Source organism: Sebastes umbrosus, chromosome 12, assembly GCF_015220745.1.
Source record: "Sebastes umbrosus isolate fSebUmb1 chromosome 12, fSebUmb1.pri, whole genome shotgun sequence".
Classification (NCBI taxonomy): domain Eukaryota; kingdom Metazoa; phylum Chordata; class Actinopteri; order Perciformes; family Sebastidae; genus Sebastes; species Sebastes umbrosus.
Window position 1 is genome coordinate 26,914,723 of NC_051280.1, and position 17,448 is coordinate 26,932,170.

At 39.6% G+C, this 17,448-nt stretch overlaps 1 protein-coding gene across 1 annotated transcript; it reads right to left on the reverse strand.

Annotated features, from left to right (window-relative positions):
- Window positions 1-439: 439 nt before the first annotated feature.
- On the reverse strand, window positions 440-12,939 carry LOC119498135 (serine/threonine-protein kinase OSR1-like). Its single transcript, XM_037786672.1, has 17 exons — window positions 12,681-12,939; window positions 11,001-11,113; window positions 8,566-8,674; window positions 7,641-7,782; window positions 6,794-6,849; window positions 6,434-6,543; window positions 6,238-6,339; window positions 5,284-5,417; window positions 5,121-5,169; window positions 4,951-5,016; window positions 4,678-4,800; window positions 3,781-3,816; window positions 3,470-3,616; window positions 3,103-3,208; window positions 2,942-3,010; window positions 2,494-2,558; window positions 440-1,882 (listed from the first exon to the last, which is right to left on the reverse strand). Exons 1-17 carry the CDS (start codon window positions 12,748-12,750, stop codon window positions 1,808-1,810), a joined length of 1,572 nt encoding a protein of 523 aa, XP_037642600.1. The 5' UTR covers window positions 12,751-12,939; the 3' UTR covers window positions 440-1,807.
- Window positions 12,940-17,448: the final 4,509 nt, after the last annotated feature.

Here is a 17,448-nt window from a genome sequence, read left to right on the forward strand (position 1 = left end):
CTAAAGGCTAATGTCAGCATCCTAACATGTTCACAATGGCAATGCTAACATGCTGATGTTAAGTAGCAGGTATAATGTTTACCATGTTCACGATCTTAGTTTAGCGTGTTAGCATGCATAAACACAAAGTACAGCTGAGGCCGATGGAAACGGTTTTAGTTTTGTAAGCATTTGGTCGTAAACCAGATTGAAATTTTGACCTGCTCGTGGCGCAAGAGGAAAATTTAAGTAATCACTAAAGTGAGTCAAATTCAACCTTTAGGGACCTTGGATATACGTCGCTAATTTTATGACAATCCATCCAATAGTTTTTAAGTTACTTCGGTCTGGCCACTAGCATGGCTACAAACAACATTCCATTCACCTCCACTGTATTGTGGTGGAGGCAAACAAGTCCAAAAATATCTGTTAAATACCACTAGAGGCAAGTGACTAAATCTTTAAAGTTTGCCCCTTTAAACTTTATTTCACTTTGGTTGAACATTTTCAGTTTTTGCACATGCACACCCCCACAGAAGTTAATTGTCAGTCAGCCTGTAGGATGAGCAGAGCCAGGCTCTCGACACTCATTGCCAGCATTCAGGATTCTTCCCAGCTGTCGGATCAGTAATGTTAAACAGGCTAAATGTGACCCTTCTCTACACGGGAACATTGACAATTGCAATTATTACCCGTGTCTGTCTGTCCGGTGTGTTAAATGTTCACTTTTATTGTGAAAAATTAAGTAAATTCTCACTGCAGGTTTCTAAAACTGCCCGTTTGACTTCATGAGCTCCTAGTGAGGAACAAGCACAAAAAGTGGATTCATTCAACCCAAGAGAAATATTATTAGCAACCAGTGGTCACACACGGTGAAAAGAAAAAAACACCTATTGCATAGTAGAAGAATATTAGGCAGGGCTCAATCTGTGACAATAATCCTGTCTTTGAATACCTCGGGAAAACGCCATCTGACAAAGTGTTACTGCAGCTATGGGACAGAGCAGTTACTGTTGACATGTGTTTATTTGAATGTGTTCATCAGTGTAGTCAGAGCCTAAACTCTTTGGTTTTGTTTTGACAAAACCACCACACCACACGCCTTGGGCTGCCTTAAACAGGAATCTGGTAATTATCTTATATTCTACGTAAATATCCATCTGAATTTACAGAATTACAAAACTATGCTATGGTGTGTTTCTAAGTTATTCGTATCAGTATTACGGGAGATTTTCTTGGATAGGCATACATAAAATACCCCTAATAATCAGATAGACTCAATTTTTCCACCAAACACACTGGTAAAATCTATAGTTTGACTAACTAAGGCTGAATTTACACTTTTCAATTTCAGTGTAGTATAAAGTGCCATATAAAGTAAGCACGACACTCTTGTGAGTTTTGTGGCACAGTTGATTTGAAAAAAAAAAAAAGAAAAGAAAAAAAAGGCAATCACTTCCAGTACTGGCAGGAGATGGTTTGGATTGTGCTTATGTATGAAGAGGGGAAAAAAAAAAGAAAAAGAAATAAGGAGTTGATATAGTTGATTGCATCTCTCCTCCCATTTACTGTATAAGCGCACTGTAAACGTTTCAAGTGTGATTCCTGTAATGAACTGAGCCTCTTCTCAATGTGGTCCTCATGCATCCTGCAGTAGTGTCACACTCCTGCCAGCTTCCTGTCTCTTCATCATCATCATCATCATCATCATCATCATCATCAATGTCGTCTTCCTCCTCTCTTTGGCAGCAGTGGTTTCTTGGAATTGACTACAATGCAGCTGTGCAATACCAGTAGTTTCTGTCCTCTGTTGATGGCCCCTCTTGACTTAACTGATGCTGAGCTGCGCAAATCCAATGAGTTTAACGTCGTCAGGAATTTCAGACTCCTCCACGCCAGATGCCTGGAAGAGAGGGAACAACATCGTAAACTGGACTATTTTTAAATCTATGGAAACGCTAACTGATCACACGAAAAACGCAAAAAAATTATATTAGGGCTGTCAATCGATTAATATAGTTAATCACGATTAATCGCAAATTAATCACACATTTTTTATCTGTTCAAAATGTACCTTTTAAAAGGCAGATTTGTGAAGGATTTAATACTCAACAACTTGGGACATGGGAGTGGACAAATGTTCTTGCTTGATGTAAATGTATATATATGTATATATATATTTATTATTGGAAATCAATTCACACACACAGAGAGCAGAGGACAGAAGCCTTCGGAGAGTTGCTCGCCAAACGGAAAATCCACCCGCATTTGGCGCTTGGCTCGGGTTAATTTCGGACCCTGATTACAGGCATCGTACGTTACAGGATTACGTATCGTCACGTTTTTAGAATTTTGGCATCGACTTGGTACCGAAGTATCGGTTCTCGTGACATCCCTACCACAATCACAGCATCGCTGCAAGAAACACACTAATCTTGTCAGTTAACAGTTAATAATCGGTTAACGAGGGTTGGTTAGTAAAAGAAAAATTTTAAAATGTGTCTGTGTACTTACCAATTTAAAAGTCACATTTTTGTTACTATGAGGATCATCAACAATTTTTTGCAAATTGGCAGCGACTAGACAGGAGATAAAAGGAAGTGAGAAGACCATGTCAGATGACCAGCTAATGTAACAACAGATGACAAGACTTTTCCATTATGATCAGTGGTGAAAACAGGAAATAACAGGCATACTATAAAATCAGAAACCAGCTGTATTCAGAACATACCGTGACAGCACATTTACTACAACTAATTTTTTTTTTTTTTTTTTAAATAGACTTTGCCTTATTTGTACTAACTCCAGTACAGCATTAATAGTTAACTTACAGAAATAAATAATCTATGACGACAAACTTGAACTTTGTGTCAGATGCTACAGTATAATGTCAGAAAGCTAAACCCAGAAGACATGTACATAGTACAGCATCCCATGATACAGTGTTATATCTCTTACTTACCAATGACTAAGTCTCTCCCATCAACCAGACCTGCTGAGACCAACTCCTGAGAGACTCCATCAGCAGAATCTGAGGGCAGACATGGAGAGGAGAAAGACTTATAGAGACTGGAGCCTCTTAGAGAAACCATAAAAGAGGAAAAGCTAGCGGATGCATCCTACCTCTGCCGGACATGAACTCAAATCGGATGTCATTGAGTTCCTTCTTGGGATTCCTCAGTCTCAGGACGAGGCTGATGGGAACACTGGCATTGGCTGCAGCTGGATCCTGCAACAGCACAACAGTAAAGTATTTACTGTACAGCACTTCTGGTCACAATGCCCAACATGGAGGTAAAAATGCTTGACAGCACAAGATGATTTATGTGCTGCCAAAGTGATCCTATTGTGGTTGTTTTGTTTCAAGTATTTACATTTTGTTGCCCATTCATGGAGCTCATGACAGACCTACTCTCCCTTTGATGGGAAAGAGGAGAAGGTTTCTTCCTTTTTTCTATCATTAAGTAGGGAGTAGGGAATGTGTTTTTACCTGAGCAGCGGCTGCATGTGAAGGACTCGCTGTTTGAGTGGGTGCCTGTGGCGGAGCATCTTCTCCTGTCTGGGCCACATTAGGGCTCTCTCGTGCAGCACCGGGTGGCTGCAGATGTTGCGTGGAGCCATCTGCTGGCGGGAAAAGCTAACAGACACGATTGCAAATAAAAATCAGCTGGCGTCCATTCAGTTTTATATGAATGAATGGAAGAAAACAAGGACACACATAGGACAGTCATGCAGATCGCTCTGGTAAGGCATTACGATAAATCAAGATTTTCAGGTCATGTCCACCACAAATGGACTCACCTCCATATTCCCGGACCCGTCCTTCACTCTGGGGGACTGCAGAATGGACATGACAGATTTTCAGGATTAAAAACATGCAATTCCTCTTTTATAGCTCCCCAATGTACAGTATGGATACTGATGGAGTATTGTAGGATTGAAGGAATTTGACACAAGGTGACTTCAAAACACAGGGCTTAACTGAAATCACAGTTAAGAGAACAGACAATCCCACACCAAGACATGAATTGAACAATTATTTGAACAGGTGATCTGAGCAGGTGTCTGGTGTAGTTATTCTAAATACTCAGCTCTTCAGATCACACATATATATACTGTATTCTCAGAAACACAACGTGCTGCAATCCTGACAATTGTGTTACTACAATGCATTAAGTTGGCGGTTGCGGGTTGGGTTCGGGTGGTTGAGTAACACATTACTTCTACATGTTGGATGGGCTGATTGGCTCTCATAATGGACCGGTGAGTGCGACTGAACCGTGCATCGTTAATGATGACAGGATGACTCGAACTAACTGTAAAGCTACATTATTTATCATTCAACTTTTGTTTTTCATCAGATAATGATAAGATACAATTTTAAGTGAACTAAATTTGACGAAGATGACAGAAATGTAGAAATATCTGATTAAAGCTGGACTAAAACGTTTTGAGTTGTCGTCGACTTAAACTATGAAGGATAAAAATGACTAAAATGTGACCAAAAATAATAAGTTTGAACCACACTGACATTGATGCAGGAGGCCTAAACAAAAGCACACAAGAAATGTTCAGACTAACAGTCCAACAGCACCATCTGCTGGTCACAAGGATGCTGTGTGCAGTGAGAAACAGTGTAGTGGCCTTATAAAGTAAACTGAATTGACTATTTGAAGACACAGGCATGCAGAGTCTCACCCGCAGAGCTGCGACGGCAGCTTTGCCCTCCTCGCTCTCCTCGTCAAGCTCATCGTCGCTCCACTCCCAACCGCCGTCTTCCGTCTTGTGGAGACGGCCGCTCGATCCGGGCACACGACGTACCTGCCAAATGGATTTAAAAAAAAAAGATGCAACACTTAATACTGGGACACACCGTAGACAAGACAGAACAGCAGTGCAGAGCAACACAATGTTATAGATAGACAATAAATCTTCTGTGCATTCACGGTGTATTCATAATGACTATCAAACCTTTTTGGATCGCTCATTTATTGTTGGACCTTTGTGTAGAAGCCTCTCCTGCAGGTACTCGCTGTTCTGTAACAGAAAGACGAACATTTCTTACAGGATCTATAAAGATTCTCTCTGAATCACACAAACAGTATTTCAGTTTATTTTAATAATAGTGATGTACGGCTCACTTTGGCTTTCGTGAAGAACTTATTCTTCAGCAACTCGGCTGCAGTTGGCCTGAATAGGAAAGAGACACAAGGTCGTTCATTATATTCGTTACACAACTGAGGAAAAACAAGTACGACTTTAATCTGGCATGAGGCAAAAAAAGGGTTTTGAGTACCAACTGACCTTTTTTCGGGATCTTTCTGTAAACACATAGAGAGCATCTTCCTGAAGGACTTGCCATACTTCTTCACCATCTCCTTGTCTGTGATGCCCGTCTCCAGTAAGGGAGGGTCGTTCTGTAATGTCAGCATCAGCACCTACAGACACGCAAAGATCAGCAAACTGATGTTTTAAAATGCTTGATTTATGTTGACTGCAATGGTTCAAATGAGGATAGAATTCAAAATACTGTCAAAAATCCAGTTTTTGAGATAAAATTCAGAAAATTACCACCGTGCATCTATCATGACATCAAAAGGTAATTTATTTTCATGAACATTGGAGCTTTATTTAGCTGTGTACATTACTGTTTACACTAAAACGTTTTGATGCACTGTGGGCTAAATTTTTGATAATTCAAAAATCTGGCTGGATCGTTTGTGGAGGACAGACTGAAGATGCAGCGGAGCAAATTTGGTGTCAATTGAGCAAAAAATATGGGATGTTTAATAAGTTTTACAGTTTTTGAGAAAAACAGAGTGATGGACATCATAATTCCTGCCAGGTTGAAGCATCTGAACATTTCCGCTCACTTGGGCTACATTTTGGTGGAAGTTGCAAAGTTGTAGTACAGTATGTACGGCTCATTTGTTATGAGTTTTCAAAGTTTTAAACTTTAGACGGTTGTTGTAGCGCCACCATCGGGACTATTGGCCCACAAAGCCAGTTGAGGAAGTTTAGCATAGGACTGGACCCATGTGCAAATTTTAGTTTATTTTCATGCAGTGGAAGGAAGATTTCCTGGAAATAATAATAAGAAGAAGAAGAAGAAGAAGAGGAATAATAATAATAATAAGAAGAAGAAGAAGAAGAGGAATAATAATAATAATAATAATAATAAGAATATTGACAAAAACAAGAGGTGCCGGCAACATAACTGCAAAGTACCAGTAGTCCAGTAAGTGCACGCATAGTTACCTTCATCGGTGGGTATTTGTGATATGGTGCAGCTCCTGTGGCCAGTTCAATGGCTGTTATCCCGAAACTCCAGATGTCTGCTTTGAAGTCATAGCCGTGGACCTGCGGATTAAAAACAGAAACCAAGTGAACTCCAGTCTTCCTTTCCGCACCGAGTTATGAGGCATTACAGAGAGACAACAGACTAGCATCCTACCTGCTCCATGACCTCAGGCGCCATCCAGCACGGCGTCCCCACAAATGTCTTCCGAACCTTGTTCCTGGTCATGTCTCCTCCCGCTGAGAGAAAGGCACTCACACCAAAGTCTGGGGAGTGTGATTTGGAATGCACGACAGAGAAGAGAAATGAGAGAAAAGCTATTTAAAACATTTAGACAAATTAATCTCCAGCAAAAAAGGCCTGCGATTTTACAATTACAGGCCTAAACAACGTGGACCTTGTTTGTTAAGCTGTATCAGAACTTTGAACACACAAATCTAAACAGAAACCGTCTTAGCAGAAATGCTGAAAAAAAGTAAAACCACAATAGAAACAGAGGAAGCAGAAGCACTGTACCAGCAATTTGCACCGAGCCGTCGTCCCCGAGGAGAATATTTCCAGCTTTTAGATCCCTGTGCATGAAGAGGAGGAGGATCAAAACATGATAAACAATTAAGATGTCACAAGTCAGTGAGTGCACCAACAGAGGAGTGGTTAGGCTGTGCATGAACAAACACTCTTCACTCAAGCGCACAAGCAAGTTTAAGCTGCACCTTTCATCTGCCTCATTTTAATCCACCTGATTTCTGTTTGCATACATTGTGTGCAAACTATGCACAAAGAATGGGGGTGGATTAACCTGGCCCCAACCACCTCCCTCTCCCTCTCTCCTGATTAGGGCTAAGTGAGTTAGCCTCAGCATCTGAGCTCAATCTGCAGCTGCTCTCTGTCTACTGACATAATGTCCACTCACTAACTGCAGATACATTTAAGATATCAGCAAGTCAAATTCTTCTTTTTATGGATTTATCCAATGAGATAAATCATAATAGTGTAGCAGTACATCATGTTTTTTTTGTAAGATGGATGAGCCTGTTAATTTGAAACAATTACACTCGTCATACAACGAGGCACTGAGGGTATAAAGAGGCCTTTCTTCTCAGCGGCGGTTCGCCGTGTTCCTGGGAGGAACTTTTATGTAAAACAAACCTCCTCAATTATGCATTTTCACTGGATTAAATATTGAAGGAGTGAGGTCTAGTTCAAACCACACGCTCATATGCAGAGATGAAAGGCTCAGTGCCAGAGTGAACGGATGCAGGAGTGTGTGTGATGGGACCTACTGCCTACCAGGGAACAGTGTGGAGTGATAATAACGAGGCATTTCCCCGCAGCCTGGTGGTGACACATCATTAGAACTCACCGATGAATCTGCCCGTTTTTGTGGAGGTACTCCAGCCCCTCCAAGACTTCTTTCAGGATGCTGGCGATGCTAGCCTCGTCCAGCACTCCGCTCTTGTGCTCGCCGCGAGAGATGATATGCTTGATGATGTCCAACACAGAGCCTGAGAGAGAGTGGCAGAGGCTAGTCACAAGACATGCTGTAAACAAAACCTCCTGCCCCCTAAAGATTGGTTTATGCTCGTGGTAGGGTGATATTAAAATATCCCTACTGACGATATTGCTTTAAGAAAAAAGACAATATACTATATTATCATCCAAAAAAAGCTGAAGAGAGAGGCACGTAGATATAAATATCTATGGACTGGAGACACATACATTGCAATACATAAGTGGCCACAATACATAAACAGTTAGCGCTATTTTACACAAGGACATGCTGAGATCAATAACTCAGATCAATCAGATGGTGACTAGTAACTGCCCTCGTACAGTCTTGCCACCGTTTATAGTTTGTTAGAAGAAAGGAGAAGAAGAAAGAAATTAACAAAATTTAGGATTTAGACATTTTTACGTTTATGTTATATAAGATATCAAACATTGTGGGTGAACTACAATTATCTCAGTGTCACATCAAGTTGTCTACATTTGGCCTGTTATCTCTGGGAGTAAGAAAACCATGCAACAAAAACACTGACCCAGAATTGCCAGGTATAAAGTCAATGACAGCAGCAACAACACCACCACAACCTACTACTGGGTCAGAAAATGTCAACTGGATTAAGTCACCAGGGAGCCAAACATTCAGTCAAAGTTCAAGTCGAGGCTTATTTGAGATTTTATCAAAGTAAGGAGGTCAAAGAAAGTCAAGTCAAAGTCAGGGTGAAGATAAGAGTTAGCCAAGTCGAGTCAGAAGCTTATTTTTCTTTAAACATTACAGCACTTACCACCACTGAGCAGCTTCATCACCAGCCACAGTTCATCCTTCACCACAAAGGAGGTATAGTAAGACACGATGTTCGGGTGGTGGCACTGGCTCATAGCCTGAATCTCTTTCTACACAGAGGAGGAAATATGGGATACAAGGTCACACACAAGGAGCAGAAATAGTGCAGTGCAAAAGCAAATCACTAACTAAATATTTATATTACGCTTTCGGTGACTAACTGAAACTCAGTTGTCCTGACCTGTTAAAATGGCCCAACCTTAAACCAGAAGCACACAGTGCTCCAGACAGTGGAGTAAAACCTGTGTTACATCACCACTGAACCACCAAGACAAGACATTTCGACATGACAGAGATTGGGGAATTCAGGCCCTTGATTTATTATATAAGGACTGGGTAGGGGGAAGTCCAGGGAGACTGGGCAATATAATGAAATATTAACATCTCATTGCAGGGTCGATATTTGACAGTTCTTGAAAAGCAATAAACGTGAACTAATTAACTAAATCCGAACTAATCAAAGTCACACAATAACACAAACAAACTAACCAATCGAGGCAGCAGTAGCTCAGCAACTCAAACTAAAATTGCAGTTTTTTTCAATGCAGTCTGGCTGCTTTGGCGAGAGCATAGTTAACGGCTTCAATTCCCCGTCAGAAACATATATTGTATAGCTGTCTCACGGCAAGGTATAGCGATTTAAATATTCTAACTTGAACTTGAACACTTGATATTGATTTTTTTGGGTGGGCCTTTCTTTTAGGTGGCTAAAATATGTTTTGTTGCCGGCCCCATCCACAGTAGTACATTGCTTTGCTTCCGTGCGGTAACTCCTGTCTGCTTCTCCAAACTGGGGGTGTGCCTACCGTCATCTACTGTAGGTACTACACTGACTATGAGTAAGAGATAAGTACCTCAGACAACCCCACTTCAAAACACCAAAACTATCCCTTTAAGTTTCATTTAATGTTCATTTTCATGTAAATTAGTCTCTGCTGCAAAGCTGAAAAGACTAAAAATCAGCAAAAAAAAGCACATAAGGTCATACTTGTAACTGCACGGTAGGGTTGACCTATAACTCAGTAAATAAATAAAAGCAGCCACCTCTTTAATATTTATGGTTATAATAGACCTGTTGGAAACAATGACAGCTTTATGAAAGTATTGGGTTTACACAATTTGCATGTGATTAATTACCTTGATTTGTCAGGTATTTGATTTACTGGATTAGACAATAAAAAAACACATTACCCTCTGGTTATTTTGTCTATCATTTTTTTCTTAATCATTAGAGGGAAAATTACAAGGTTTCCCCAGAAAATTTGTCAATGCCATTTTAAACTAACTTCAGCCTGGTGTGTATCCTGCTTGTTTGTGTGTTTTTCCTCACACAATTGAACCTAATTGTGACCAACTGACTGTTCATCTCTACATTTACCAGCTTGGGAAAAGTAACTCACAAGGTTTTCATTTTTTTCAGACATTACGACATGCTGCTCAGATTAATTACGGCAAAGCTAAAGTGATCTATTACTCAATCGCCTGCTGAGGTGAGTCAGTGAGATCCTGAGACATCTCATCTGATTTTCTATTTAGTTACTAAACAACAATCAGCTCACTCATTAAATACGCAGCCTTTGCGTATTTGTTTCCCCCGACCATTTATTCTGACGTAAGCAGAGTTGCTCTTTATTTCAGGTGAGGTGGGGCGCCTCTACTATAACATGATGCAGAAACCCTGAATTACTGTTATTGCAATGTAAAATCAGATATACCCTGGTCAGACTTTAACAATATCGCCCACCCTTACAGTGTTAGCCAAAGTTTGGTTTGTCAGCAGATCAAATGGGTGATTCACAAAATACTAACACATAAAACACTGCCTGGTGATTTAAGTGCAAGACGGCAAAATCTTGCTTGTTCACTCTACAGAAATATCCAGCAAAGATTTAACTTTCTGTTGCACGTGCATCTATATCCTATTCACAGGCTACATGTTAAATTATTACATAACTAAAGTATTTATCCACTGTTTACTGTAGAACCCATTTTTTTACTGTTGTTTTGACAGGAAATTGGCAGATTCCAGCTGATAACTTGGTGGCAATGAGCTACATATCAGAGTGATGAAGTCTGTGTAGGAAACTGACTTAACTCTCCTGTCATCTTTGAACATCAGCATTAAGTTATTTCAGTGCTCATCGGGGAAACACATCGTTGCACAGGAACATATTAACATTTAGTTTGTCTTCATGGTCTGTCTTATTGATTTTACCCAGCTTTAGTACTCCATGGTTGTTGTGAGGTATCAAGCTTTTGATCTGTCCTTGACTGATCTGACCCCACCAGCCCACGCCACTCCCAGCAAATCTGACGTCAAGTACATCTGGACTGCAGATACTGGTCCCACACACTACTGCTGCTGCAGCTTCTTACCAGGAGCTCATCCATGCTAGTTTGACACTTTTCCAGGTTGATGCGTTTGATGGCCACCTTCTCCTTCCTCGGCTTGCAGTATGCTGCCTGGACAACTGCAGTGGCTCCGCTCCCTGTGAACAAGATTAATGAAACCATCACACTGTGAGAGCTTAAGAGCCTTTGAACTTTTGAAGACAGCAGTCATAATATGACGGCTTAACTAAATCTTTTGTGTGCAATGAGAGAATACATTTGAGTAGAAACTAGTTTCTAAGATTGGGGACTAATGCTATTTACAGTATCATACAATACTGTAATATGCAGCATCATTGCTCGTTTTTGCATTGCACCTGGTCATGTACAAAACTTAACATCTTTTGGCAGGACTTCTTCTTGACATTATGACAAAACTTACAGGATTTACCTTCCCATATGGACTCCTTACCAACAACTATATTGGATTTGATATAACAAAATTGTCAGACTTGATACATCATTAGTCATCTGAATAAGTCAGAACACTGCATCTCGTTATTTATGATTTCTTTATTTGTGTATTTAATTTATTTTTCTATATCCTTTTTAATTCAATTGATAGTTAACTAGCCTACTCCTTTTGAGTATGGTTCTTTTTCAGTTTGTATGTGGGTGGGATAGGCTGGGAATTTGGAGCCATGTTTGTGTGAGTTTGTGTTTTGTATGTTTTGTATATTTGGTTAACAAAAAAAATTGAAAATAAAATATTCTAAAAAAAACTATGCAGCATCATTCAGTCCAACTCTAAAAATATAATATAAATATAATAATAAATAGGAGCAGTATATGCAGTATTGACAATAAACAGACTGTTAACAAAATTGCACAAGTGGAAAATTGTATTGCACAGTGAGAATGAAATGAAATGAATGAAATTCCACCTGAAAATATCAGGTTATTGTCAGTTTTTTTGGTGTGTAAGTGGTCTATTGGGAGCAGTGCTGGTTGTGTATAGTTTCTAAGATTGGTGGACTAATGCCATTTACAATATCATTCAATACTGTAATATGCAGCATCATTCAGTCCAACTCTTTTGTTCACAGTTATCAGTCACGTTACAGTAAAGTATGGATGACTTTTAAAGACAGCAGTCATAGTATGACGGCTCAACTAAATCTTTTGTGTGCAATGAAAGAATACATTTGAGTAGAAACTAGTTTCTAAGATTGTGAACCAATGCCATTTATAGTATCATACAATACTGTAATATGCAGCATCATTCAGTCCAACTCTTTTGTGCAAATCTATCAGTCATGGACTACAGTAAAGTATGAATGTCTCACTATAATCTGTGTCACACCTTCAGCAAAAGAGCACCACCCTCCTCCAACAACTGACGAATCTTCACGCACTACAGGCTAACTAACTTAGCATTAGCTAGCCGTTTAGCTTCATGCTAACTTTGCTAAGGAACCATCTCACTTTAGAGTTAGCTTCCTTAACGAGCAGAAACCTCATTAATTAATTAATTAATTAATTTGGCCTCGCTTAAAGGGGAACTCTCTTCAAGTTAGCAGAGCTGTTAACCTTCCTGCCATGTAACTTAGCTTAACTGGCCTTGCAATGCTAGCTAGTTAGCTAGTGGCAGTTGGCAGTTGCCGTAGAGACAGACAGGGAGGAGGCTAGCATGCTAACGTTAGCATGCTAAGCTAAGCTACTCACCTAACACCTCATTGAGTTCGTAGTCATCCCGGTCGATGGTCCAGGATTGAGAGGACTGGTCGTCTGCCATGATGTCGTTGTTTTAACGGTGTAAACAACAAGGCTTTCTAAATAAGAGACGTATGTCTGGATAATAGTATCTTTGTGGTTACTCCATTGGGCTCCGCTGATGCTGCTGCTGCTGCTGCTGCTGCTGTTCCGCTGACAACTCCGACCGCTCCTGTCAACACAACCTCACGCACGTACTGACGTCATGACGTTTTACGTACAAACTCAGAAGGTGGAACAGAGACGTCGCCACCTTGAGTGTGGCAAAAGTCTGCCAAAATGTACTTTTAAAAAAAAAAATGACTTGCTCCCTCACACACTTTTCTCTGCTTTATTAGTCAACGTTTCGGTCAACAAGGACCTTCATCAGGACATTAACATTTTTTTTTTTTTTTTTTTTTTTTTTTTTTTTTAGTTTTAAAGGGACTGTTTGTAACTTTTTAAGCGTATAAATGTACCGGGTCGGGACATATGCGTGCTCTTTTTTTTTTTTTTGACCTTTATTTAACCAGGTAAAATCAATTGAGAACCAATTCTCATTTACAATGATGACGTCCACACAAGTGACACAAACAGCACAGATACAATACAGTATGACAAACACATGAGAAAATGGCTAAAAACAGCATAGGTAAATTAATAAACACTATGTACAAAAAAAGGCGGATTACTGGATGTTCTTTGTAAAAATGGAAGAGAGAGAGAGAAGTGAGGGCTGGTCAGCAAGTACAGCAATCAACTATGACTTGTTGCAGCTTTTGTTTGAACATGTTGAGAGAGGTGAGAGCTGTTAGTTTGAGCGTGTTTTGTAGTGAATTCCAGTCATTTGCAGCGGCAAAATGAAAGGAGTTATGACCAAACACAGTACGGACTTTTGGAATGATGAGCCTAATGAAGTCACTGGATCTTAAACGGCGATTGCTGTCGGAAATGTACAGAAGATTGGAGAGGTAGCGAGGGGTCATTCCCAAAATGGATTTGTAGACCAAGAGCAGCCAGTGTTGTAGCCGCCTGGTGTGAAGGGAGGGCCAACCCACCAATCTGTAAAGATCACAGTGGCTGAAGTCTCTGCTCCTCTGCCTGCTTGCCTTCACGCGTGCCTTCTCACTGTCTCGCTCCACCTCTAGATGTGCACGCGCGCTCAGTCCACACAGCAGGAGTTAGTTTAGCTCTGAGAATATCTAGTACAGTGGACGTTTGTGCGGAAATAAATGCTGCAGCTCCTCCAGACCAACAGAGGTTTCCCGTGTCTTGTGAAGTGACAGAGCTCCGCAGAGAGAAACGTTATCGTCTCTGACCGGGTGCCGGAGTCTCCCTGCTCACTCCGGCTGCGGTCGTGAGACTATAACGTTTCTCGCTGCGGAGCCCCGCTGCTTCAGAGCCCCGCTGCTTCAGAGCCCCGCTGCTTCAGAGCCCCGGCACAGACGATGAAGCAGGAAAAGCCAACACTAGGATCAGCATTGATTCATGGAGAGACCTTCGTCTGGTCAGCTAACATTACTGCCAAGCAGGTGAAATATAGAGTGATATTGTGGTTTTAGCTGACGTGTGTCACCTCACTGTTTTGAGCGATGCTCGTTCATGTCTATTTAGAGCGAGCACAAGTGCGAGCAGGACGCTGATTTTCGTTGACTTAACGGCCACAGGTGTCGCTGTTAACAAGCATTTCTGAAAGTTACAGATGGTCCCTTTAATGTCCTGATGAAGGTCCTTGTTGACCGAAACGTGTGTGAGGGAACAAGTCATTTTTTTAAAAAAGTACATATTGGAGGGGATCTACTCCTAGCACCCCAAACAATTTTGAGAATGTGCATGTTTTCCTCTCCTTAAAGTCTGCCAAAATGTCTGTAAAATCCTGAAAAAACTTGGAAACAGAAAACAGTAGTGCATGAGACAGGTAATCTGAAAAAAAATCATGTGTCTCTGTGTCCTCCGGTGCTCTTATGGCATCTGCAATATAATAATATTTATATGAGAGCTACAAGTTCTTTTAACATGGTCATGGAGCATATATACTGTATATTTGTATTCTGGGGGTATCGTTCCTATGCAGAGGGTAGTTTAGTTTATTTATTGACTACACTGAGGGCGTTTTCAATTTTAATAATTTATTTATTTATTGTGTTATTGAGTTGAATGTGCTACTTATTTTGTACTGTAATTACCTTGTGCCTTTTTCTACCTTTTTTTCTTTTCTTAAAGCTGACTTGGTGTAAACTGCTCAGAATTCTAGTGTACTTATTATAGGAGCAAATGACAAATAAAACTCTTGAATCTTGATTCTTGAACAGCAGAAAACATTAAAACATTTACATTCAAAAGAAGCATAGCGAAAACATAAACAAAGAGCTGTGCCAAACATAAAAGGACAACAGAAATGAAACAAAACCAACATAAATGAAAAAAATAAATAAAAACACAATAAAAAAAATAAAATAATAATAATAAGAAAAAAAGACCACGCTAGAGTATGACAATAATTTCACTTAAAAAACTTTAAAGATATTGCATGCATTCATTGTTTTCATTGCTTTTTTGTTTTGTGAGGAAGAAATTGTTGACAGATATAATTCCATTTCTTTCATAAATACAAAGAAATTAGGCTTTTTTGGGGGTAAATCTACACTTGTGAATGTGGAACTTCGCGAGAATTAAAATGAAAGTAATAAAACACAGTGATAAGTTACTGAACTGTAGTTCATGGAGCATGACATGCCGGTTAGTTGAAATATTTTAGCAGATACTGTATTCTTACACTCTGCACTTGTAAAGGTGTGCAGAGTAGTACACCCAATAGAGGGTGCTAACGCCTCTGAGTGTGTGCCTACTTTTTTTTTTTCTTGCTCAGTTTTCCAGCTGTGTAGAGTCAAATTTCAAAGGCATAAAGGAAATACAACAAGAATAGGTGATCATCATCATCATCATCATCATCATCATCATCATCATCATTTACTTAAAGCTGCAGTGGGTAGAATTTGAGCAAATATGATTTTAAAAAGTTATTTTTATAAAACACTATATCACTATATCCTGACAGTAGTGCATGAGACAGGTAATCTGAAAAACATCATGTGCCTCTGTGTCTTCCGGTGCTCCTAATGGCATCTGCAAGATTTCACAGAGCGGAGGAAAACAACCAATCATTCATTCATTCATGGTTTATTTAATAGGGACCAATACAATGTACACAGACAACTTAAAACAGCTATCTGATGCCAGTATCATAGTGCTTATAGCGGATGCTAATTTGCAACACCTGTCCCTAGAAGGGCTTTTTGTGAAAATAAGAGATTAAAACAGGAATGGGTACAGATAACAACAAAAATTAAACAGGATTTGGTTGCTCTCCCCTAAAGGTGGTAAAGTTTACAGCAGATTTCAAGTTATCAGGTAGCGAGTTCCAAGACTTCACTCCTTTCACAGAAAAAGCTGTCTGAGCAAAAGATGCTCTGAAGAATTGAACTTTACAATTGTCACTTGAAGCTGCTCTGGTGGATCTGCTACAGCTCTGTAGTCTCAGGATGTATTTGCAAAAAGGCAGAGGAGCAAGTCCGTTCAAACATCTAAACACAGGCTTTACATAATGAAAATCAATCAGAGCCGAGCTGGAGCCTGCCGTCTCTGAGCAGCTGTCAACTACTCGGGAATTCCAATCAAACAGTCAAACTAGGCAGCGCTGATCAAATATGAATTAATATTCTGTTACTGTAATGCCTTTTTCTCGTATAAAATGTTTTCAGAAACATCTTGTAGTGAACTGTTTAGCTGTAAAACAGCTACAAGATGTTTCAGAAAACATTTAAGGATAATAAATAGGCATTGCAGTAACAGTATATTTATTAATATTTGATCAGCGCTGCCTAGTTTGACTGTTTGATTGGAATTCCCGAGTGGTTGACAGCTGCCTCCGTTGAATGAACAGCCAATAGGAACGCTCTCTCTCTCTCTCTGAAATGACCTGTGATTGGCCAAAGTCTCCCGTCACAGATTTTTTTAAGGCCACGAGGAGGTGCAGAAATCTAGTTTTCTCTCAGAACACCTGAATTAAAATATACTGAAAGGTTATTACAGAATTTTTGCCCAATGACGCCAAAAATAATCTGCCTACTTTAAGTAAAAGTAACAATACTATACTATAGAAACTACCCCATTAGCCTAAAAGTAAAAGTCCTGCATTCAAATTGTTACCAAAGGAGCAAAAGTAAAAGTAGTATTCATTAAGCAGAATGGACCCTGTCAGTGTTGTATTTTTTTTATCATTAACATCAACAATAAGCAGTACTTGTGGCGCTAATCTTAACTGATTTATAAAAAGCTCGATAGTTTGACCTATAACAATTCATTATTGCTATAAAGTAATTGTATAATTTGCATGTAAAATTTTGAAAAGTAGGCCTAAGTAGTAGGGCAACTAAAGCTGTTAAACACAGTGAATTTAGTGGAGTAAAAAGTACAATATTTTGCTCTAAAATATAGAGCTGTAGAAAAAAAATGAAGTAGCATGAAATGGAAATGTTCAAGAAAAGCACAAATATTTTAAAATTGTACTTAAGTAGCTATACAGTACTTGACTACTTGGTCACTTTCCACAACTGAATAGTTGACAGGCCACAGTTATGTTTAAGGTTTATTGCAGACTAATTTAATATTTCAATCTCCATGTTGGAGTTTGGAATTTTGAAGTTTAAACTAAAACTAGATGGACAGTGTGCTGTGCTTA

What these genes read in the sequence shown, in the direction of transcription:
- LOC119498135 (XM_037786672.1), bottom strand. Translation starts at nt 12,750, where the DNA reads ATGGCAGACGACCAGTCCTCTCAATCCTGGACCATCGACCGGGATGAC. An exon ending in ACGGGTCCGGGAATATGGAG is followed by an intron (nt 3,617 to 3,780) that starts GTGAGTCCATTT and finishes CGTGTCTGTTAG; the next exon opens with CTTTTCCCGCCAGCAGATGG. An exon ending in TGGGAGAGACTTAGTCATTG is followed by an intron (nt 2,559 to 2,941) that starts GTAAGTAAGAGA and finishes TCTCCTGTCTAG; the next exon opens with TCGCTGCCAATTTGCAAAAA.